Below are 25025 nucleotides of genomic sequence, written 5' to 3'. Positions count from 1 at the left end.
GTAGTAATTGGTCATTTGAAAAAATTTGTATGAGAAAAAATAGTCCTATCCAGGGCTTCATGATCATCCAAACCACTTCATTAGGAAACTGCCAACACTTTTCTGGATGCCTGATTCACTGCAGAAGAAGGCCCTCAAGTCCGACTGTGAATGAGTTTGAATGTCAGGGGCCCAGGCAGCTCGTTCCTCCCTGCTACTGAGATGAATGACCTTGAGTGACTGGACAGCCAGATCCCAACCCAGCAAAGCTGAAGATTTTATTTCCCCAATTCACTGTTCTGGCAGAACACTGCCTCCGCCACTCAGCTTGCTGTTTTGAGTCTATCCTTACGATCCTTTTTGGCCACTTCAGCTTCCATAATGACTTGTGGTTCAAAGAGCAATACTAATTTACTTGATTTATAGTTTTGTGACGAAGTTGAAGCATGGAAATAGATTGATAAAATGCGGGCTTTTGGTTTTTTCCATGTCTGGGGGATGGAAAGGGTAGTTCTGTTACAATACAAACTACCCCCCCCTTTCTCTCAAAGAACTGATACAAAGTTATTCCTTTTATCCTTCACAGGACCATCAATAAATAAAGCCAAAAATTTGGCCGCTCGAGAGCGATATAAAGGCACAGAGAGAGAACAACTCCTCAATTTCTAACCCCCTTACAGGGTTGGGGGACTTTGAACTGTGTCTGCAGGCCAGTCATCTATGGACAGCTGTTACATGGTCAAGGCTGAGCTGAACACTGGGTGTATGGACAGCTGTTGCAAGGTCAAGGCCGAGCTGAACACTGGGTGTTACCAGAGCTGCAGCTTTGACTAGTAAACTCAGGAATGCAAGGGACTTGTAAAGCACTGTCACTCACCCTGAAGGCAGCTCAGGACACCAAAGCATCCTCGGTTCTCCAGGAATGAAACCTAGTTCTTCAGCAAGCGGAAGGCTGACACGAGGACCCTGCGGATATGACCCACTGGCACTTTTCTGAAGGCCAATCAATGCAATGTTTCTCCTTTTTTTAGGAGTAAGCCATCTCACAAATTCTAGACCATATTTTTAGTGACATTTCAGGATGTTGCAGATACACTTTATTATAACATTTTGTAGTTTAAAGAGCTTTATTAATGCAATAAATTAACTTTGTACACATTTTATATAAAAAAGCTAGCAAGTGATTTCAGAATGTTGTAGGCCTCATTAGAGCTTGGTCTCCAAAAACCTGTTTGAAAAAAGCAACATGTTCTTCACAGTGTTCTCCTGTAAAGGAAGACAGATTTAATCCATTAGACAAGGCACAAAAAGAAGGAAATAAGAGAGTGAACACTCTGCAGCTCATAGATGTGTATACTGGGTTTTAATTTATTTTCCTTCATAAAATACTTTGTTTTCCTCAGCTTTTGAGTTATCCTTTCTATTTGCACAGCTCAGGCCATTGCAAAACTGGCCAGGCACCTTCCAACCCCTTGCAAACCACCATCTGGCCCGAGAGACAAGTAGAGCAGCTGACCTGTCATTGTACTAAGTGCCCCCGACACTGTACACTAAGCTAGAAGTTGGCAGACCTGAAATAGAGTTATATGTTCCTTCCCCATCCTTAGATTTCATAACTTTGGGAATAAGTGATTTGCCAATGTTTCTGCCCCAAACCTGAAACATTAATAAGCCCCAGGCTATTTAAAACCCTTGGCCACCAGTTCCTGATTCTTCAGAAAAGGACATTCCAACAAGAGCTGCTGTCGGACACACAAGCTGTTCAGACTGCCTGAACTGGCCCCGAATATGTCTCCTCCCAAACACTGCAAGTTCCAAAGTGTAATTCAGATCCATTAACACACTGACTTCACTCATACTACAAATAATAGGCTAAGGGTTAGGCAGAATGTGAAGACTTTTGTTCTTTAAAAACTGAAGTCAGTAATTCTCCTAACCAAAGGCTTCCCACCCGCCAGCTGCCAGTGTCCTCCTGCTACGGAGTCTGGTCGCTCTAGGTCTCTTCCCTGCTGCCGCATCCTCACCTGGTGTGAAATTAGGGTTCCCTCGCAAACGCTGGTTTCGCTGTTCAAAAAACCGGAATATGGTATAGAAAAGCATGTTGTCTTCAGTCTGCTTCGCGGCATCTAAAAATTTTCGCGCAGAAATGTTGTCATGGCCGCCAATGCCACGGATAAACCTCAAGGCAGCCAACACTTGGTGTTTGGAAAGAAGAACCTCTACTATTTCATCATTTGCTGTCGAAAGTCGCTAGAAAGAGAAAAGTCCAGATAAATGCAAGCAACAGGAACAGATATTTATTCAACTGGGGGCTTGGCTGAGTCTTACCTTCAGCATATCCAGAGACAGCTGGTGAGCGGGAGGGTAAAAGCTCTCCAGGGATAACAGCAAACAGGCCTGAAAGACAGATTTTCAGACCGTTCAGCCTAAGGCGTTGGAAGGGTAAACAGTTAAGTTTTTTAATCACAGAGGCAAAAATCCTGCAACGCGTACCAAAGGCTTCGAGTCACTGAGGACGTGGTACTGCAAGAACTGGTGTAGCATATAAAAGAGGTTGTGGTGGACAAGCGTCTTGATGACAAGTTCGTGCAGGTAATGCTGAGGACAAACAGAAGGAGAGACGCTTTCAAAACGCTCAACTACAACACACTGGCGGCTGTGCCTGTCGAGGACTGCAGCTACTCTGACTGACAAGCATCTGTCAGTAAGAGGACTGGGTCAGTGTGCAGGTGAAGAAGCCCCTGGACACAGACCACTTACTCTAACTAAGAACGACCTGGTGACGTCAGAAAAGCTGCTCAGACCTTGAGTCAGGCTGGCAGACCCTTTTGGCACACAAAACAGTCATCTTAAGATACTGACAGTGCTGTTACTTTTTAAAAACATCCCTCTGCTCCTCCAACTTGGGACCAAAATACTGATTGGCAGGTACCTGTACTGGAATCTGAAATTGGTTGAGAGAGCGAATATATTCCATCAGGACGGCTATCACAAATTTATGAGGCACCTCCTACGCAGAAAACAGAAGTGTTCTTAGAACCATCAAAGGAGCTTACACGTAATCCCTTGTGTCTCCCCCTCCCCCTTTTCTTCCTTTTAAATTGGCCCAGTGCCGTTTGGCTGGTTTTGCACAAATCCCACCAGAACCTTCCCCATGCTATCAGACCTAGGTCCTCACCCAAAGTAATCCTATTATTCAAATCACACGAGTTCTAGTTTTCCTGAATTCCCTTCAAACGATCTTTGTTTTGAGATTCTACTGGCCCGAAGCAGGAAGCATCACTTGCCTTCTGTTCCGTGAACGCGGACAGGACGTGGGTGTACATGTCAGACTGGTCGACCACAGCCTGGGTCCGCGCCGGCCTCCTGAGGAGCGGACTGCTCCGGCTCTGCCCTGCTTCCACCGCCTGGGCAACAAATGACCAATGTGATCCGAATCATCTGGGCAACGCTGCGTTTGCAGTGAATCCAAAAAGGCTCAATTTCTAGCCGCTGTGAACCTCAAATCTGAGCAGGCATGACACTTATTTCACAACTTAGACAAAACTATTTTTCCTGTGCTCTTTGGGGAAGAGTCCAGAAATAGAAAGCCAAGAGCTAGCTGATCATCTTGAAAACAAGGAATGTTCATGTTGGATGGAACTAAAAAGTGTAAATCACAGTTTTCCCTTAAAGGACATCATACTGTTTTTAACCTCCTAAAAATAACTCTCTTAATTTTATTAATCACAGACTACCTGGCCTTTGTCATCTAATAAAATGAAATGGCTTGCTATATCTTTGTTTTATGAAGCCTTGATCCTACATTAAGTGAACACTTGCGTAATGAGTCTGTATCTAGATTTTTTTAAGGTTTTAAGGCTCCCCGAATATTACTGAATAGGAGGGCTCTGAGAGGACCTTGACTACCTCACCTAACTTCCGAAGCAGTGGAGATCAGTGCAGATTCTGCAGGTGCTGTTGGGGTGGCCCGAGAACCCCCACGTCTAAGAAGCACCAGGTGCTCCAGTGTTGCAGACGGTGGACCACACTCTTTACTGGCACAGGTTTACGAAACCTAACAGCCACAGAGCAGGGACACACAGAAACTGCCATTTGGGATCAGACCCACTGACACCCGCAGCCCAGTACACAAGCAGCAGGACTGAGAGAAGGATCTCGAGGAGCTCAGCCTTCCCACTTCCCCAAACCACGTCTGACGCAAGGCAGGGACCCGTGGGCTCCGAGGTCACCAGGCCACCTTCGGCAACCTGCATCAGTCCCGTTATCCTTGGGCAGCTGAAGTTGAGGGGAGCTCTGGATTTTTTGTTGTTGTTTAAAATCACTTCCATTTTTAGCTTTCGGTAATCAGATCCTTTCAGTGAAATCATTCATTCCACTTGTCCTAAACTTCTTTCTTTCTAGCTTCAGATGATAGGATGCACTAACATTACAGCAAACCCTGTAACAGGCGATGTTCGTGTTCCTCAGACCTTCACAACAAACATTTTAGCCCACTGTGTGAAAGCACGGTGCAAATATTTAATCATCCCTGATAGGATGCTGACTAAATTCCATGATAAGTCTTATTTTTATAGCCATTACATCCTAACAGGAAAGGAAAAAAGACACGACAAATGATTCTACTTCTAATTAAGTGCAGGTTTCTCAGTTGGCAGAATCATGTATAAAAACAAACAATACAAAGATGAGACCGGTTTCATCTATAAAAGAGAGGTAAGACCAAGGGTCTATCTACACGTAGGATCAAACAGATTAACAACAAACAAACAAAGGGTGGAGGCGTTTAGTGAGGTGCAGCCTCAAGCCGGACGCACGGACCCTGATTTTACTGCTCCCCCTACGGCCACGTTCCATCAGACTCTTGCATTAAAATTACTTAGAAATAAATATATGGGGGTTGGGATGAACATACAACTTACCATCATATAACTCTGCTCAGCATCCAGGTACTTTTTATACTCGTGACTGAGTTTGTCAAAAACAGTGGCTATCACAGGCAGTGTTGCTCTGTCTGCCTCACTCAACACTGGAAAGAATCAATGTTTGCAGAGGTCAACCAAACACGTCAACTTCAGAACTTGTCGCTATGATAAAAAATCTAAACCCAAAAGGTTATTCAGCAGTGAAAATATATACCTTTAAAGGGCATTCAAAGACATGGTCCAGTTTAGAGACCTGGAGCCTTCAACTCACTCACCAGCCCTTTCTGGCTATGACAAATCCCTAGAAGAGTCTCAAAGTAGATACTATGTAGTCAGTGGCTTGGATTCTAAAAAAATGTTTTAAAACTATGGATGGTAGGCCTGACCCTCACATGTGTCCAGGCTCAAGTTTGCTTTTACCTGGAACCATCCTACTTACTATTTAGTCTTTTCTACCAAAGTTCCTACAAGTGATTTTTGTGTTTACTAGCCTTTCCAGTGGCTGAAATAACCCAAGCTTTACATGGAGAATGGGGCTACAGACCAGACACAAAAAGGCGTCCCAGCTCCCAGTGAGGGGTGCTGGGTAGCACAGGCTAGAATCAGACCAACAGGAAAGGATTTACCCACTTACTCTGTGAACAGACAGACAAGATGACCAGCTTGCATTCCTTTCTCTGCAGGAGAAAGTCCATCAGTCTTCCTTTATCTGGCAACAGGTTTACTATGGGCTGAAGTTTCACTTGGAGGTTCCAGAGGTAACCTGGATTTAAGAAGCAGCGAATGTAATCATATGACTCAAACCAGAACAAAAGCCCAAAAGTACTGCAAAGCAGTCAATGACTTTTTCTTGCAAATAAAGCACAGTCTAGGACATCGAGGACCTGCCTGACAATAGAAGGACAGACGGCCAAATTACTGTGTGCCCAGCTGATTCCTTAGAACAAAGTAACTGTCTCGTTCAGAGGTGTATCAATGGTGTAGCTCCCTAAGTATGGGGGTGACAAGCTCTTAACCCAACTCAGCGCAGCTCCTTCCCCACTTAGACCCCCTTTATCCTTAACGGTAGAAAAGACATTAATTAACACGCAGCATTAACTTCAGTCCCATACTCCTGTCTCCTGCACTGGCTCATTAGTCAAAGGTAATTCCAAAAGAATTTCATAGTTCATCTATCCGTCAGTCCAGGGATTCCCTGAACACCCACACTTCCGGGCAGGCAGAACAGCCTCTCTCCGTTGGGGATACGCAAGAGAATTGAACAGTACACTAAGAATGATGTGAGCGACCCCTTCTCAATTCTCCCATGGCTGGTACACAGCTTGTACCCTTCTGGGTGGACAGAAGTGAATTCATTATAGACTGTGGGTGCTGCCTAGGTCATTAGGATTGATTCCTTAAGAATCCCAGGGGCAAGACAGAAAATACTCAGATGGCTAAAGACCAATGCAGAAAGAAAGTAACAGAGAAAGATGCAAGGTGTTAGAGGGTTACCAAGCAAGAAGCAACTCACATCCCAAGGGAGGCTTCCCTAGCACAGTGGGTGCAGAAGCACAGCCCCAGGCACATGCAGAACGGAAAGGGGTGCAGGCGTGGGTGGGCGTGCTGGCAGGAGATGAGGGGCGGGCCCTGCTTAGTGCCGTGAGGTCTGCCTTTTCAGAATGGGCAGATGTGAGGTAGTTTAAAGCAGGGGAACAGTAATTCTTAGTTGTTTTAATTATAAAAGTAGTATATGTTCATGATAAAATATATACATAGTAGAAAAAAGGGGATAAAGTGAAAAAATAATCCCACTCCCAGGTTGAAAGGAGCGGTCATTTGCCAGAGATTCACCTTCAAAACGTCACTGGCTACCAATGTCATCCAAAGTCAACAAGCACTGTTTTTTCTCTAACATGACAGTCATCCCCTCTGACCCACCTTGGCTTGCACTGATAATGATGTCAGGTTGAAAGACGATCCAGGACGAAGAATCTACATGTTATAGGAAATTCTAAACCAGAAGAGAGGAAAACAAAAGGCAAACCCAGCTCCAATTAGCACTTGCCTCTGCCCATTTGCTGAGGCTGCTCCAAATGCCCGCCCCTCGGTGGTTAAGAACCCCCCCCCACTTCAGCTCCTGAGGGCAGGGCTTCAGGAGCCTCAGACACCAGGGTAAGGGGGCAACAGCTGCCCCCCACGCGCGACACCCAGGCCTTTGTCAAGGATACAGAGCTTACACGGGACAGGAGACTGGCTGGTCACAGAAGCAGGACCTACAATGAGGAAAACGTTAAGTGTGCAAGGACTGAGGATGCAACCGGAAAATGCTGCCAATACTAGTACTTAAGATGTGAAATGTAATGCTTTTTAAAGCCTTCAGTAAATGTTTATCCAACTGTAGCTGAACAAGGAATAAGTGAACCGGCATGTCCCATTGATAACACACCGGGAGGAAGTTGAGAACAAGCCAAGAAACCGTCCTCCCCAGAAGGAGAAAGCATGTCATTCAGAGTTGTTTCTGTTAACCGAAGATGAGTTAAAGGGACTCCCCTTTACCTGCCATGGGGATCTGGTAGGGCTGAATCGACCGAGCAGGAAGCACTGGGTGATGGAAGGTGACGGTGCCGTCGGACTCTCCCCTTAACTTGATATCGAATATTACCGACGTCTAAAGTGGAGAAAAAGATCAGACTGTGATGCCCACACAGACCACAGCCTGGCTTAACCCTTTCATCACCTTGTACCTTGCTGTTTCAGATTTGTTTAAAACGTCTCTTTGCGTCCCATTCTTACTGTCTAGTTCTTCTTTGAGGAGTAATTTGGTATGATATCACAACTTTCTTTTACATTTTTATACACTCTAACAAACATTCCTGATGTTTACAACATGCTTCCTTTGAAGAGCTCTAGGTGATTTAAGCAGATCTTTTTCAGTGACAACATCTTCGTTAGTCAGAGATATGGGTGTCGCCACCCTCCTACAGACATGGCAGGGAAGTAGCTTGTCTACTGCCATTTTAGTTCTAGTTCTTTCTCTTGGGCCATAGAGCCTCAAAGCCATTCTTATCTATACTTACAAAGCACGTACAGAGCCCATGTAACACACTGGCTCTGCAGTGAACTCCCAGTTTAGTTGATTCAACCATGTAATTGCTCCAAAGTCAAATCTCCTCATGTGTTATTATCTGAAATAGTTTTTAATTATCTTTAATCAACTGATATGAAATCACTGTTTTTATTCTAAGCCATCTAAAACACCAAACCCATTTCTATCTAGAATTCTAAAACCTTCAGCATAAAAAGCACTTTGGAGTCTGTGCTCAGAATGTTTTGTCTATTTTCACAACTCTTTTTAAGCAACGCTGACTTGTGCTAATGCAGACCAGACAGCCCCACGCAGCTCATACCTCTGTGTCCTGATGATGAACGACTACCAGGTTATCCACCACATTCAGGGCAAACTTCCCCGTCCGACTTAACTTCAGTATGTGCGTCTTCTTACAGGCACCCTCTCTGTAGGGGAACGAAGAGGTCGAGAAATAGATCAGCAAGCCTTAGTTTAGACTGTGGAATCGAAGGAAGAGGAGAGAGAGCAGGAAGAGTACCGTGGCAGATGATACAGGACCACCTCCGCTCCTGTGCTGTTGGAGGTCCGGGAATGATGCCTCAGGAAGAGGACGTGGAGCTGTCCGTAGCTGATTAGAGAACAGAGAGGCGTGTCACAGCTGGCGGTCGGAAACGCCTCCGTTCTCAGTGCTGAATTATACCGCTACAGTTAAGTAAATTACGAAACGGTCACTTAATGGAATATTTTGCAGCCAATGAAACTGTTTGCATAGCAAATACAGTAAGAAAAAAAAAGCCTATTATAAAGTGCAGTGCAATGGGGGATGCAAAACTAATTATAGCTTGATCACAATATTTTAAAAGAAAAATACAAACTTATATACATAATATCCAAAAACCAGAAATACACACTGTTGTTAATAATTATCCTTGAGTAATAAGTGAGGTCCCATTTCTTTTCCTCTAATATTCTGTATTTTCCAAGTGTTGTACAATGAATAAATTCCTTAATGACAGGAAAATATAATCACTCTTCATTTTTATGCCTCATCTAATAAATGTGGTGTGAACAGTTCCTGCATGCACATTTTTATTTTGGTGGCTAACACCGTGCTATTAATTGTCCCAGGAATGAGGAAAGGACCAAAGGGAAGGGGGTGGGTCCCGCCTCCGCTCTGGCCAGGATTGAGTTTCCTGAACCAAAAAGCCACAGATTTCCTTCGGAAAGAAAAAGGCAGGGTCATTGTAGCTGCTAGAAGTTTTTTAAGTTTAGAAACCACTGTTTTAAGCCATAGAAAAATCAGAAGTAATTTAGAAGCAGAATTTTGATAACTGTTGATCAGGATTAGAGTGGGGGGTTGTATCAGTTTCTACTTTAATGTGTTTAAACTTTTCATAATAAAGCCTAAAAATTAAGAGACTGGCATTCCCAACTGAAAATATACCTTCCTACATAAGTAATTCAGTTTCATGCTGGCTAGTTAAAAAGAAAACTTTAAAACTATGTTCTCATTTAGAACCATTAGGATATATTTTAGCAAAAAAAAAATAGCTGATAAATTTCAACTCCTAGAATACAAGAAAAATCCCCAAACTAAGATATACCCAAAAAATAAATTGGCTCCATATTCTCATTTTATCAGGTTAGAAGGGTGAAAAAACTTTCCCAAGACCACAAAAGTAGTAAAAATCAAAGAATGCCGAGAAGATGGCGTTCATAAAATCTAAGGTCATAAGATCTAGATACAACAGGAAAGGGAAAGTCCTTACTGTGTGGGCCAAGGCCACCCAAGGAAAGGGCGGCCCTGGAGTATTTACAACGCGCTGCTACTACTTGTATCACTAAAAGCAATGACAAAAGGAAGTCTGTCAAAAGATGAACATACATCGTTGCCATCGCAATATCTCTCTCAGAAAGATTCAGTTTAGCGGACTTCGGCGCAGCTGGTAATTCAATCTCAAACTTGGGCAGTTTTGACATAGTGCCGGCCTGTTGGGGGGAAAGAAAGTTTTAGGAAAAGTTTATCAAACCCCTTTGATGTTTTGCATCCCTACATAAAATCATTGAGGATACACATACTCTACGCGCTTTACTCACATGACTGCCCCCACAGAATGAGCCTTTCTTGGAGGTGTGGGGACAGTACATTGTGCCCTCTAGTGATCAGAGGCGGCAAGGTCATTATGGTTAGAGGAACTTGACCCTTTGCAGCAGTTTCGGATGTTAAAGGAATAGGGTGGGAGAGGAAAAAAAATTTTTTTAAAGGAGGCTCACACGTACCCTAAAATGAAAGGGCTGCAGCACGTTTCCAAGGACCGTGGTGGACAGCAGGATCACAGCGCTCTCAGGACAGTACATGTACCAGTTCACGTTGATATTCTGGCTCTTCAGGAGTTTCAGGTTTCGTTTCTCTGGTAATACCTGAAGCCAAGTTCAAGAAACAGAATCTTCACGTAAATAACAGCAAAATTTCAGAAGGACATACATTTTAAAAAATAAGAAGAAAAAAACAGTAAGTTAAACTAAAAATTATTTTTTACTTATTACAGCTACCACTTAATCAGTGCTGGTGCTCAGTGCTTTATAAAACTTAGCTCATACGCTCTCGTCAGGACTTGGAGATGCTGGCGTACTAATATCTGACAAAGGAGAAAATAAGGCCCAGGGAGGGGAGACAGCCTGCCTCACCAGTTGTACAGTTATGGGCTGGGGCAGGCCATTTCGCCACAAGACCCAGATCTGAACCTGCACATTCTCAGGCACCATCCGCCAAACAGCAAAAAGCAGCGACATTGTCACTCATCGGGGACATGAGCCAAACAAACCCACGCCTCACAGCCCCGGACACTACACCAGCCACAGGCCAACCTGCAGCATTACCTCCTGCTGGTCTGATCTCGATTCCAGTTCCCACTGAGTCTGGGAACAGCTCCCTTTTTCTAACAGACGTGCTCATGAGACTCTGCATGCAAACTCAGTATTTTAAAATCAAGGCAAATATTAAACATACTTTAAATGTTCTGAGAGATTCAGGAACACTGGATAGAGCCCCCGAGACACTAAGCTCCCAGAACACTGAACTGGAGCCCTGTCGTGGAAGTCTGGGTCGGGCAGCAGGAGTTTCCTGGGTAAGGCAGGCATGATAAAGAGAGATGCTAGAATTCTCTTTCTTACATTTCTTTTTGGTTTGTTTGGGGGAGCTGTGTTTTTATTTACTTTTCCTAACTTATTTCTTAAAGTTCTGAAGACCATCCAGATGCTCTGATGGACACTCTCCCACTACAGAGAGCAGAACACATCCTTACAGACGACGGCCCGGGAACCCCTCCCCAAAGCAGCCCACCCTTCCCCTTTCTGCGCTGTCACACGGGCGGTTCCGTTTCTCTGTGCGTGGGATGACTGTGAAGTCTGTTTTCTTCTGCCGCTCATGGCAAAGGTTTAATGACAGCCCTACAGTAAAGCACTACGGCACTAACCTCACAGGTTTGCTTACACAGGTGTATTTTCTCCATCCATAGACTCCAAATTATACTGCTTTCTATAGGTCACCAACTCAAACCCTACCGAGTCCTGACATCCCCTACATTAGCTCCACTCGGAGATCTCAGAAGCATTCTCAATAGGTCAGCCAGTTGGAACACAATATTGGGTTGGCGGTAAAGTTCGTATAGTTTTTTCCACATGATGGCTCTAGTAGCACTAAGTTACCTTTAACTTTATTTGAAACAATTTTGTTAGAGTGTATTGTGACAGCTGTCACATCAACATGCATTTTTTAAAAAACTTATCAGAGCTGGTGCATTTGTGCAGTCATTTTAATATTGAAGATGGAACGAGATATGCAACATTTTTGGTACATTATGCTTTATTATTTCAAGAAAGGTAAAAACACAACTGAAACACAAGAAAAGATTTGTGCAGTGCACGAAGAAAGTGCTGTGACTGATCAAACACATCAAAAATGGTTTGCAAAGTTTCTTGGTACTACTGACATTTGGCCAAATGATTCTTTGCAGCGGGGCTGATGCACTGGAAGAGGTTGGGCAGCAGCCCTGGCCTTTGCCCACTAGAAGCCAATAGCAGGAGATGGCCGACATGCTCAAAATATCCAAATCAACAAAGATACTGCTAAAAGTGAAAAAAGTGTGTCTTTTATTTTACAGAAAGAAAAAGATGAAGAGGCAGGGGCATCAAAGTAAACAATCCAGAGAGTGAAAAGGCAACTATAAAATGGGAGAAAATATGTGTCGATCATTACTGCTAAAGGGTTAGCATCCAGAATATCCAAAGAATTCCAACAACTCAACAACAAAAATAACATAACCAATTAAGAAACGGGCAAAGGACTTGATAAGACATTTCTCCAGAGCACGTGCAAATGCCAAGAAGCCATGAAAAGATGTTCAATATCACTAATCATCATAGAAATGCAATGAAAACCACAATGAGACACCATCTCACAGCCAGAAGGATGGCTATCATTGACTTAAAAAACAAAACAACTAGTGCTGGTGAGGATGTGAAGAAATCGGAACCCTTGTTGCACTGCTGGTGGGAATGTAACATGGCGTAACTGCTATGGAAACCGTATGACAATTCCTAAAAAATTAAAAATAGAATGACCACATGATCCAACAGTCTCATTTCTGGGTGGGTACCCGAAAGACCTGAACTCGAAGGGTCTCTTCAAGCAGGATGTGAAGAGACACTTCCACGGCCACATTCACAGCTGCGGTGTTCACAGGGGCCCAAGGGTGAAAGCGACCCAAGTGCCATCAGTGTATGAATGGGAAAAATGTGGTACATACAAACAACGGAATATTATTTGTCTTTGAAAAGGAAATTTTGACACGTACTACAACATGGATGAAACTTGAATACCTATAGTAAATGAAGTAAGCCAGTCACCAAGTATAATTACTATATGATTCCATTTATATGAGTTACTTAGATTACTCGAATTAACATAAAGAAAATGGTGGTTACCAGGGGCTGTGGGGGGAGCAGGAGAGAGGAGCTGGTGAATGGGTAGGGAGTTTTAGTTTTGCAAGACGAAAAAGTTCTGGAGACCTGTTTCACAACAATGTGAATACACGAAATGGTACTGAACTGCACGCTTAAAAACAGATGGTAAATTTCGTAACACGACTTTTACAATACAAAATTTTCCTTTAAGACGCAGAGGCAGTTTACTGAAAAGGAAATACAAATGGACGATACACAAATTGAAAACATATTTAGCCCCCGAATGATGAAAAACGTAAATCAGAATGCCTTTCCACCTCTTAGACTGATGAGTGTCTACAGACTGATAACACCCAGTTTCAGCAAAGGTGTGAAAAATGGAGATTCCTACAGTGCTTATAAAGGTACAAGTATGTTCACTGGAGACTGTTTATAAACGCAAAAACTGAAAACAAGCCAAATGCTCATCAATAAGCAATTGGTTAAATAAACTAGTATATCCACACAGTAGAACACAACTCAGTCAGAATAAAATGCAGGAAGATGTCCAGGACACACGGCTACGCAAAAAAAAAAAAAAAGGCAGTCACAGAGGTACCCAAAACCTTTGTGTGTAGAAAAAAATAGAGGAATATGCAACAAACTGTTATTTTTAAGGTTTTATTTATTTATTTTTAGAGAGAGGGGAAGGGAAGGAGGAAGAGAGGGGAAGAAACACTGATGTGTGAGAGAGACATCTATCAGTTGCCTCTCACATGCCCCCAACTGGGCACCTGGCCCACAACCCAGGCATGTGCCCTGACTGGTAATTGAACTGGCCTTTCAGTTTGCAGGCCGGCACTCAATCCACTGAGCCACACCAGCCAGGGCCACAGTGTTTATATGAATTATTTCTAGGGATTACAGGAAACTTTCAGTTTCCATATAACTTGGTGATGTTTGAACATTTTATAAAAAACATGTGTTACTTGTAATTAGAAAAAAAGATTTAAAATCCAACCAAAAGACTAAAGTTCTAGAATCTCAAAATATCTATTTAATGCTGAATTCACAAAGCTACCAAAATGCTATTACAGGCTGTTCTCCAAACATAAGGGATGAATAATACCTGGTAAAATTCAATTCCTTGATCTGTGATGAAGACAATTTCAGTGGAACTGGTCCAGCAGAATCCTAGTATGTTGGCATTCTTGGTCTAAAAAGAATTATAGATTTTTTAAAATTAATAACAAAAACGTATATATCTTCAAAAGCTTACTCTGCATTACTCTTTATTTATTTAGTTAGTTATTTTTCAAGTACATTTTTTTTGTCTATTTCTCCCATCCCAGGCCCCCCCCCCCCCGCCCTGTGCTCCTCACCTCCCTCTCATTTCCACCCGCCTTAGTTCTTGTCCCTGTGTCCTTCCTATTTGTTCCTCCAAATCCCTCCCCCTTTATCCCCTTAACTTCCCTTCCCTCTCCCCTCTGGTCACTGTCCCCTTGTTCTCTATTTCAGTGTCTTTGTTTTTATTCTGCTTGCTTGTTTGTTTTGTTGTTTAGCTTCCTGTTAAAGGTGAGATCATGTGGTATTTGTCTTTCAACACCTGGCCTATTTCACTCAGCATAATGCTTTCCAGTTCCATCCATGTTGTTGCAAAGGGTAGTAGCTCCTTCTTTCTCTCTGCTGCATAGAATTCCATGGTGTATATGTACCACAATTTTTTGATCCATTCATTTACTGTCGGGCACCTAGGTTGCTTCCAACTCTTGGCTATTGTAAATTGTGCTGCTATGAACATTGTGGTGCATGCATTACTCTTTAATAAAAGTTACTTATTAACAAATCAAACTTCCTTTTAAACGCAGTGTTCCCAGATTGTCACCTACAGCCCCTCCCTGAGTCTGGTTCTTCCAGTCAACCCGCAGAAGGAGCCGCCTGAGTTTCGCAGAAAGGCCCTCAGATGCCAACTTCTACCTTTAGGAACTGAAAGGCAGCCGATGCTGTCTTAGTGAAACACACTGTAAAAACTGCCGTTATAAAAGTATAAAGACCTAAAGGTTCTCACTGAGTGTTGACCAAAGTGGGCTTGGGGGCCTCCAGCCCACACACCCGACTCGCCTGGTAAACCGCAGTGCCCTAAGCCTGAGGGCAGACAGGGCTAGGACAGCCACCGGTGCTGTCCACAGAGGAACTGCAGGTCTGCAGAGGGTCAGCTGTCTGGCAGATGTGCCCCTCCTTGCTGAGGAGCCCACGCTGAACTCCATTCAGCAAAACCATTACGAAGATGGCAAAAGCCATACCCATCCACCGGCAGCTTCTGCTCGTTTCCAGGATACCACATTGCCACTTTTAACTGAGCCCTCTCTAGCCTAGTTTATTATGCCCAACAAATCTAATTAATATGGATTAGCATCTACGCTGAGAGAAAGAAAGAGGAAGGACATGACAAGGGTAAATCGAAGAAAGAAAACATCACCAGGAAAGGAAAAACCTCCCCTTCCACAAACCTCCGAAGAGGCAGCTGTGAAAGGAATCCAGGGTCTGACCGAGAAGTGCCAGCCCAGGGGCAGCAAGAAGAAAGCAGCCGCCGAGTACAGACATGATTAGGTGTGTACCATCCACCATCCATCCGATCCTCCCGCCTCCATCTTCAGATGCAGGAACAGGCTTAAAACCTGTCCGAAGTCCCAGAGGCAGCCCGTCCGAGCACAAGGCAGTCTGTCTTCCGGTCTGAGCTCCCAGTTCCCACACCACCCGGCACCTCACAGTGGAACCCACGTGGTTACACGCAGACCAGCTACGAAGGGTACGGCCCATACCTTGCACTCTTGAGTGTATTCCAGCTGAGAACTATCCGGGATAAAATTAGAAAAATCCTGAAAAATTTTTTAAAAAAAAAGGAGAAATTTGGATCAGGCACTAACCCACTTTGGTACACAACAAAGAAAAAGACAATTAAATGTAAGAAGGGATCAGAAAAAAAACTGACAAAACCCCCAAAACAGGAAAAATAAAGACCAATTTGGACAATCTGCCTCCTTAAAAGCAGCAGGCTGACTATTCCATGTCTTTAAAAGAGTTAATCCAAATATTCAATTAGGGTTTAGAAACTGATTTCAAAAATTCACTCTCCAAATGGTTGATTTCAGAGAGATGCATCGCTCCACATTTTACAAGAGGCTTCCCAAAAATTTTGCAAGTAATATTGGTAGAAGGAAAGAGGATTCTGCCTCTTTTGCAACAGTTTTTTCTCTACTTTACAAATGCAGTGACGAATATTTATAAGGCTAAAATGCCAACAAGCTGCTCCAACTCTGAATAGCTGTTCCTATTAGATTAAGCATTCAAAGAGAAGAAAAATGAATAAATGGAGTTGCCCCAGTAAACGTCATTCACAAAGTAGCCAAAAATATACTCAATCAATGACACTAGTTATTGATCCATAGAAAAGATGCTTAAGGCTCCAAATTAATTTTTTTTAATTTAAGTCAAAAACAACAAAGGTCATCTGTATTTATCAATTCAAATGTCTTTCTTCAAAATTCCAAATACAACACAACACAGTTATAGCTTTCATGACATTAAAATAATAAACAGTTCCTTTAACACTGGATATTTGCAATTTATTCCCTTCCAAATGTACTTCTAATGTCCCTTTCTTTATACTATATTTAAAGATATATCTTACCACAGTCTTTGAGGTCCTCTGAACAGCTAATATCTTATTTTCTAAGGAAAACTTAATGCACTTCACTTCTCCTTTGTCTTCCATTCTTTAAGGAGAAAGAGTATGTGTTAAGAGTTAAACTCTAGCATCTATCATTTTGTGAGAAGAAAAAAGACAAGTTATATATTCAGGAAGCAGCAAATCTTAGTTTAAAATTAAACTTATGCTTCTGAAGCTAACAGTAGAACCTCTTTTCAGAAAACAAAATCCAATCAGTAATAAACTGCTGGAGAAATGTACAGTATTGCAGATAACAAGTGATGGGAAAATTGAGATCACGTGCACTTTCAACTAAGAATCATTTTAGACAAATAACGTATATATAGGCATACCTTGTTTTATTGTGCCGCACAGATGTTGCTTTTTTTTTTTTTAAACAAATTGAAGGCAAAACCCTCCACCATCAGACAGATTATAACCATTTGCGGTGGTCTGGAATCGAACCCACCATACCTCCGAGGTATCCCAATACCCACAGTAACCTCCACAAATCTCTGCCTTCTCTCTCCACTGCTCTCACAGCAAAGCCTCTGAAACATTAGTGTCCTCTTTCCCATTCGCTATCTTATGACTCCAGATGGTCCCGCCTAGAAGTCTCACAAGCACCTCAAACAGGAAAATCAAGGGAAGGACTACAGAGGGGCATGAAGAAATTTCTGGGAATATGGGATGTCAATTATCTTGATTATGGTGATGGTTTCATGGATGCACACATGTTAACTACATTCAGTTAATAATAATTACAACACAGTAAGGCTATTATTAACGATAAATAAAATGTTTTTAAAAGAGGGTGAATTCAGCATCTTCCCCCTCAAACCCGATGAAGCCCCCAAATCTGGACCATCATGGGCTCACTCTCACGTTGAACACGGAGTGACTGCGACACCAGCTACACTGCCTTCGCTCTGGTCTTCACCACGCCTCGCTCAGACTACAACCGTCTCTCAGTGGTGTCCTGCACTCTGACATGCTCCCAATCCACTCAGCCTCAAGGCTGCAACTCACGTGATCTTTCCAAACACCAATATGATCACCCCATGCCCCGCCTTACAAATTTTTAGTAACCCTGATTCCACAGCAGAATACGTAAGGTTCCAGCCAACCCCTGCCAGTGGCCATACCACCACCTCCCCTCCCTGCATGGACACCTGGTCTTTAGTTACACAGACCTAGAGTTCCCCAAACACTATGCTAGTTCGCCTTTGCCCTTGGTGTTCTCTCCACTGGGAAAGCCTCCTGTCTTCTCTACCTGGAATCTTCCCATTTGGGCTCTCCAGTTTTGCTCAAAGGCTACATCTTCTCCAAGGCCTTCCCCCTCCAATCTCAAGGTAAATGTCACACCTCATCCCGGTGTCCACATTCTTGGCACAGCACATGTGCCCCCTCACGTGTATCCCACACTGAAGAATGCATTCCCCCCAAGGGTGCCAGGCTAACTCAAAGCCTTCACATGCCTGAAAGGCCCTGCAACAGCGTTTGCCCAACAAATGATATGTGATTCAATTTCTACCTCAAAAACTGCTTCCTATCAGCATGGGCCAACTGTAAACATTTTTTTAAAGTCACCACTGAACTGTGGGCCTATATTGTACCTTCCTCTTCTGTAATCACAGGAGTCAAGGTGACCAGATAGTTTATCAGCCAAAATGAGGTATTAGGTGGGCCAAAAAGCCCATTACATTTGTTCTGTACAATGGCTTTACTAGTGCTTGTCTTTAACTTCAAACAGCTTTGTGAGATTGTACTGTGACAACTGTCACATCAGCATGCATTTTTAAAAAAAACATCAAAATTGGTGAATTTTTGTGCAGCATTTTAATACTAAAGATGGAAGAAGATACACAGCATTTTCAGTGCATTATACTGTATTATTTCAAGAAAGGTAAAAACGCAACTGAAATGCCAAAAAAAAAATGTGTGTGGTGTACAGAGAAGGTGCTGTGACTGAGTGTGTCAAAGTGGTTTGAGAAGCTTCTTGGTACTATTACATTTTGGCCAAATAATTCTTTGCTGTGAGGCTGTCTGATGCACTGCAAGACATGTAGCAGCAGCCCTGGCCTCCACCTACTACAAGCCAATAGCAGGAGACAGCTGACATACTCAAAATATCCAAATCAATAAAGTTATCAATGAAAATGAAAACTGTGTCTTTTACTTTATGGAAAAAACTAAACAGACTTTTTGGCCAACCCAATAGTTCTGAAGGGAAAGAAGTTGCTATTACGCTTGCCCCTAAAGTAGTCAGAGCTGGGATTTTCTAAATATACATTATTGCCTGAAAAACACCGATGCAACGATCTCCTCCACCTTCCAAACACTCTGGGAAGACCTGGACCTAATGAAGAAATGAAGGTTCTCCTCCGTGAAGAAACAGGAAATGGGCAAATCAATAATGCACTGACTTGCTAATTTCAAGTACCAGGAAGTAGGTGCCCTACTAGGGAATATTTGGCTCCCAGATCAACAGGGAAGTACTCCACATGTTCACTCGGAGCGGAAGTAGAGTCTGTGCCATGAAAACTGCACAGCAAGTCTGCTCCCCTCTCCTACTGGGCAGGTATCTGCATGTGTGCGCGCGCACACACACTCCAGACCTCTTATGGGACGCAAAGGACAAAACTTCAAAACCACCTTGTGAATAAGAAACAGATAAACGCCATTTACGTGCTGAAATTATTCTGAAAATGCAAATTGTTACCTAAATGAGATGGGACTCCTATCATCTGGGCCTTTAACTACCACCCCAGTAGCTCCACCAGATCGAACGGCAAACACCTGGGAGGGAAAAGCAGCAATGTTAATGGTGTGGGCAGTATACCGACCTACAAGTGAACACCCCTGCGGCACCCAACCCTTGGTTCAGCTAAACCAGCACGGCAGTTATCAATCCATGATGCTTGGTGTTCACATGTATTATAAGTAGCGGGAGTAGAAACCAAAAAGTTTACCATTCCAAACTGTGCATGAGGGGGTCGGAGGACCTCGAGGCTCTAAGTTTTAATCCAGTTTGGCAAACGCGCCGCTTAAGCATACCCTGCTATATACTCCCAACATTGCTTTCCCCTCTGTCCAAAATTCCGAGAATAATGCAACTCTCAATGCCTACGTCCAAGAAAAGGCGCCGGGAAAACACCCGCCTGCTTACAGCTGACCACGCTGGCCAAAGGGCACCCGGTCAGTGGCGCCGGCTCCGGGTCCACCCCGCTGTCACTGTGGAGAAGAAAGCCCCAGCCGCGGTGGAGCCTGGTCCCTCCACCCACCCAGCGCGCCAGGAAGGCGCTGGCGCCGGTGCTACGCCGGGACGCTAGGGGAGGCTCCAGGCCTGGTTCCCCCGCGCCCCGCCCCACCCATGCGCGCGGGGCGACCTTGGGGCGCCGGGTGGACGGGCAGGGTGCGCCCAGAGACAAGGGGAAGGAGGATGAGGGCTGGCCCCAACCTGCTTGTTAGCCTCATCAAAAAAGACGCAGTTGACCGGGGTCGCCTTCTCGAAGTGCACCGGCCGTTCGCACAGCTCCAGGTAGTAGTCCTCCTCGCCCATGGCGGGCGCAGCGGAGGCGGCGGCAGTGGGGGGACCCGGGGTGGAAGCCAGCGTGGACAATTGCGAGCGGCGCCCGGCGCGGGGGTGCTGTGAGTTGGACCTGGCTGTAGTCACTGCCTCTGTGGCGGCTGCTGCTGCGATCCCTTGGGCTCGGTGGCCGCTTCCTGGTGCCACACCCCCACGCTCTCCGGCACGTGACCCACGGCCTTCCAAGCTTAAACCAGCGACGGAGGCACGGCTGCGTGGGCCCCACCACCGCAAAAGGCTCCTCCTCTTTGCGCGAGGGCGGGGTTCTGGGGCGGAGGTTGGCAGCCGCGGGACCGGAAGCCAGGGGCCTGCGGAGGCCGGGTGGTGGTGGGCGTAATCCAGAGACCGTCCGCTGCGACCCGTCCCGGGAGGTTTGCTCAGGGCCGGTTGCCCGCGTGGGACAGAGCTACTTTTGATGTAGGGAAGGATCATCCTTGCTTTCAAAGGGTTTACTGAGCCTGTCTGTGGCAGCGTTGTAAACTTTACAATGCAAAGGAGATGAGTCCTGTGGTCAGCACGGATGCTCCGAGCAGAGTGTGGAACTGGAAGCCAAGTTTAGATTACGGGTCAGACAGCCTCTTTTGATGGCTTTGATATTTGAAGGCATGGGCAGGAACTCATCCAAGGGACTGGGAGACGGAAGGTAGAGATCAGGTATTCTCCTGTGCCCATTCTCAATAAACAGATGGGTTTTGGCACCATTCTATAAGATACAGCAGTTTGAGAAGTTGGGCTGGGAAGAGGCAAAGACCATGAGCTGCTTTTTGGACGTGAATCTAAGGAGAATGACATCTAGACAGATTTACAGGACTGACGCTCACCAGAAGAGTGACCAGAAGCCATGGAATATTTGAAGCCATGGAATTAGCTGTAGAATGGGATGGCCTAAGACAGGGACATAAAGTGGAAAAAGCAACGCAAAACCAACCTATAGAGGCCAGGAAGAGGCATCAGTAAAAGAGAACAAGCAGAGCCTGCCAGAGAAGTACAATAGAAAGAGAAAGTGGATGGGGCAGGGGTTTGCCTCTGAAGCTGAGTGAAGAGACTTTCAGGTAGCTGGTGTGTCAGGTAAGGAAGGCACTGAATTCCCCATTTTATCCCAGGGAAGACACTGGCGCTTCATCTGGGAGACCATCCCTGCAGGACTCAGGGGGCAGAGCCATACTGCCAAGGGTTGGAAGTGAGAAAGGGGTGATAGCTGGCAAATGCTGATCCGGAGAGGTTTGTCTCTGAGGGGAGTAGTGGGATGGAGATAGTGGTGGCCTGGGATGGGAAGAGTGGAAGTAGGGATAAAGGATGACTTTGGTGTTTACAATGGAAGCAGGAAAGAGGCCATTCTGACTTTAATGTGCTTAAGAACCATGCAAGTCTTGGGGGGAGCCCAGGAATCTGCAAAGCCCCAGGTACCTCTGAGGGAGAGTTGGAAGACCACATTTATGAAAAATGGGGCCGGGGCATCTTTGCATGGAGTGAGAATGGTTTGACAGGTTCATTCATCCATTCATTCAAATATTCATTGCATGCCTACTACCTAGTATATGCAATGCACAATTCTGAGTAGTGGGGTTCCAGTGAAAAAAACATGTAAAAACCCTACCTTGTTAGCACTTATATTTCAGTGGTAATGATACAGGGTGCAGCCAGGGGGCCCCCCAAAAAGGATTTGGAATGGTGTCCAGAATTCAAAGTGTATAGGAATATTGGAGAGACATATAAGATGTCCTCACCCCCCCCCCCACAGGGGGGAAGAAAGAATGGAGCCAGGCCATTGAGAGCTATTTTGCATAGCAACAGTTTTGGAGCTAACCTCCAGAGGAATGGTTATTTAACATATCTATAACCTTTAACTGGTTTCATAGATATGTTAAATAGCAGTGGCCAAGTTTGGAGCCAAGGAGGAAGGAGAGGGTAGTAGCTGGGACTGAAGATGGGAACTAGGGGCTGCACTCCTGAGTGAGAAGGAACTAGCAGGGACTCAGGATGGAACTAGGGGGACTCAGGAGGATGTAATCAAGGTCTGCACTCCTGAGTGAGAAGGGCTTGAGGACTCAGGATGTAACGAGGGGCTGCGCTCCTGAGTGAGAAGGCCTGGGAGAGAGAGCCACGCGGTTTCAGCAGAGTGAGGACCCCCTGTTGGTGAGGTGAAAGAGGGAGAGCCACGTGGTTTTGGCAGGGTGCGGACCCCCTCTTTCCCAGGTGAAGGGAAAAACCACGCAGCTTTGCCAGAAGGGAGATCCCTGCAGCCAGGTGAAGAAGAAAGCCACATGCTTTTGGTGGAGTGCGGACTCCTGCAGCTTTGGTAGAAGAGGCCCACGCGGCTTTGGGGTGCCCCCTTTGGCTGCGGGGCCTGAAAAGCAAGAGAGACTTTGACTGGAACTGAGTACAAAGGACTCTTGCCAGTGGACCATGAGAGGGTACCACAGTACTTTGGATTAACTCGAGATCCTGCACAGTGACACAGCTGACGGTGCCAGCGGCCTGCAACACAGACGTGTGCTCTTTTCCTGATTTACGGTACCCGGAGTTGGGACAGTGGGAGAAGGGAGCGCTGTGTGGGTGTAGGTGTATACATAAAGGACTTTGATATTTTAGTAGTGGCGTTAGGCCTGAATAGCATTAAATAAACATTTTGTTTCCTTTTCACAAATCTCTAGCATTAAGAGATGTCTTTCCAATTGGCGGCGGACAGAAGGGCCCAGTAGATTTTAGTAGATATTAATAATATTTTGTTTTTGGGAGGGGCCCCTGTTGTATAGCAGTTTTGGGCATCCCTAGGTGGGCCGAATATTGTATTGCCCCTCCCTCGGACCACCACCTGTTGTTTGGTAACAGTAAGTGTTGCCTTATGATATAAAACAGAAAACAGTGTATACTACAATAATTTTTCTTTTAAATATGAAAACAAAGACCTAAAACATTAGTGGGGGACTTCTAGATTAAGAAAAATTAAAGAATAATAACCATATTTTCAACAAGTGAACTTTGAAAGGATCCTAGATGCAAAAAAAATCCAGAACCCTATACAACATTTTTTGAAGGACAATGGGGAAAGTTTGAGTGTGGACTGCATACTAGACAATGTATGAAATTATGTTACTATGGGTCACTTCTTAAGTGACCCATTCTAGAAGTACTTAGACATGAAGAGGCATCATATCCACAATGTCCATTAAATGATTCTGAAAAACAACAACAAACAGTATAAAGAGATAGGCAAATTTGGTGAAATGTTAACAGGTGAATCTAGGTAACTTTTCTGTGGGTTTAAGATTTTTTCAAAATAAAGCTGGGTAACTGAAATTTCAAGAAATAAGATTCACGCCCATTAGGATGACTTATCAAAAAGCAAAATATAACAAGTGTTGGTGAAAGATAGAGAAATTGGCACTCTTCTACCTTGCTGTCGGGAATGTAAAACAGTGCAGCTGCTGTTGTAACAGGGCACAGCCAAGAGGGGGGCCCCAAAAAAGAATTTGGAGTGGGGTCCAGAGCTCAGGCTGTCCGGGGAATATTAAGATGTCCTCACCACCGCCCCCCCAGGGGGAAGGGACAAATGGAGCAGGGCCATTGAGTTGTTTTGCATAGCAACAGTTTCACAGCTAACCTCTGGAATGATTATTTAACATATCTATAACCTTTAACTGGTTTCATAGATATGTTAAATAACCATGGCCATGCTTTGAGCCAGGGAGAAGGAAGTGACTTGCACCCAAAATATAACTGGGGGCTGGTCCCCAAGTTACAGCGCCTATGTGGGAGCTTGGAGAAGATTGGCTCTAGGACATGGGGCCATACCTTCCCAGACTAACGATGGCAGCCCAGTAAACTTGTAATACAGAAATACTGGCAGGTGTAACTGATCATGGGAGGAGTCGGAAATAGGGGTACAGAGGAAGACTGGTGCAGGGATTTAAACCCAGACACAGTAGCCATTGAAAGAGAGCCACTCAGTTTCAGCAAAGTAAGGGTCTCTTCTTGGCCAGGTGAGGAGAGAGCCATGTGGTTTTCGGCAGAGTGAGGACCCCCTCTTGGCAAGGTAAAGAGGGAGCCACATGGTTTTGGCAGTGCAGACCCCCTCTTTCCCAGGCGAAAGGGAAAACCACACAGTTTTGCCAGAATGGAAATCCCTGCAGCCAGGTAAAGAAAGACACACTTTTGGTGGAGTGCAGACCCCTGCAGTTCTGGTAGAAGAGGCCCACACAGCTTTGGGGTGCTCCCTTTGGCCGAGTAGCGTGGAAAGCAGGAGAAACTTTGACTGGAACTTGGTACAAAGAACTCTGCCAGTGGATCGTGAGAGGGCTCACATGACTGGATTAACAAGAGATCCTGCAGGACAGTCAACACAGCTGACGATACCAGCGGTCTGGAAAAACAGACGTGTGCTCTTTTCCTGATTTATGGTCCCTGGAGTTGGGACAGTGGGAGAAGGGAGAGCTGTGTGTACGTGTATACCCTAAAGGACTTTGATATTTTAATGAAGGCATTAGGTCTGAATAGCATTAAATAAACATTTCGTTTCCATTTCACAAATCTCTGGCATTGAGAGATGTCTTTCCAATTGACAGTGGACAGCTGAGCCCAGTAGGTAATAGAATACCATCCTTGGGAGGAGTCCCTGTTCTGTAGCAGTTTTTTTGCATCCCTAGGTGGGCCAAACATTGCCCCCCCTTGGACCTCTGTTTGGTAACACTGTGAAAAACATGGAGGTTCCTCAAAAAATTAAACACAATTACCATATAATCCAGCAATTCCACTTCTGGGAATATACAAACAAAAACTGAAAGTAGGGATTCAAGCAGAAATTTGTATGCCGATGTTCATCACAGCATT

At 44.6% G+C, this 25025-nt stretch overlaps 2 protein-coding genes across 5 annotated transcripts in view; one reads left to right on the top strand and one right to left on the bottom strand.

Moving 5' to 3' along the window:
* The window catches only part of NPC1 (NPC intracellular cholesterol transporter 1), a 52792-nt gene extending 51411 nt beyond the window's left edge, over nt 1–1381 (top strand). For both annotated transcript variants that reach the window (XM_053664279.1, XM_053664280.1), the window contains one exon: nt 566–1381. In XM_053664279.1, coding sequence (XP_053520254.1) covers nt 566–648 — 83 coding nt within the window. In that variant the 3' untranslated portion in view covers nt 649–1381. The remainder of the gene's footprint in view (nt 1–565) is intronic.
* RMC1 (regulator of MON1-CCZ1) lies at nt 1158–20386 on the bottom strand. 3 transcript variants are annotated; one of them, XM_053664281.1, is made up of 20 exons: nt 20067–20386; nt 19329–19405; nt 16589–16673; nt 15720–15776; nt 14027–14113; nt 10234–10374; nt 9839–9942; nt 8492–8581; nt 8294–8399; nt 7443–7554; nt 7115–7159; nt 6825–6878; nt 5539–5667; nt 4902–5008; nt 3267–3386; nt 2912–2989; nt 2473–2577; nt 2308–2376; nt 2004–2229; nt 1158–1245 (listed from the first exon to the last, which is right to left on the bottom strand). In XM_053664281.1, the coding sequence occupies exons 1-20, from the start codon at nt 20166–20168 to the stop codon at nt 1166–1168; spliced, it is 1974 nt and encodes a 657-aa protein (XP_053520256.1). In that variant the 5' UTR covers nt 20169–20386; the 3' UTR covers nt 1158–1165. The 3 variants fall into 3 exon arrangements, with proteins under 3 accessions (XP_053520256.1, XP_053520258.1, XP_053520257.1); XM_053664283.1 differs by lacking the exon at nt 20067–20386 and adding an exon at nt 19776–19849; XM_053664282.1 differs by lacking the exon at nt 20067–20386 and adding an exon at nt 19579–19749.
* Nucleotides 20387–25025: the final 4639 nt, after the last annotated feature.

This window comes from Artibeus jamaicensis, unplaced genomic scaffold, assembly GCF_021234435.1.
Source record: "Artibeus jamaicensis isolate MK-2021 breed Jamaican fruit bat unplaced genomic scaffold, CSHL_Jam_final contig_354, whole genome shotgun sequence".
NCBI classification, from domain to species: domain Eukaryota; kingdom Metazoa; phylum Chordata; class Mammalia; order Chiroptera; family Phyllostomidae; genus Artibeus; species Artibeus jamaicensis.
The sequence above is the reverse complement of the archived record's forward strand: the minus strand, read 5'-3'. Positions and strand labels throughout refer to the sequence as shown.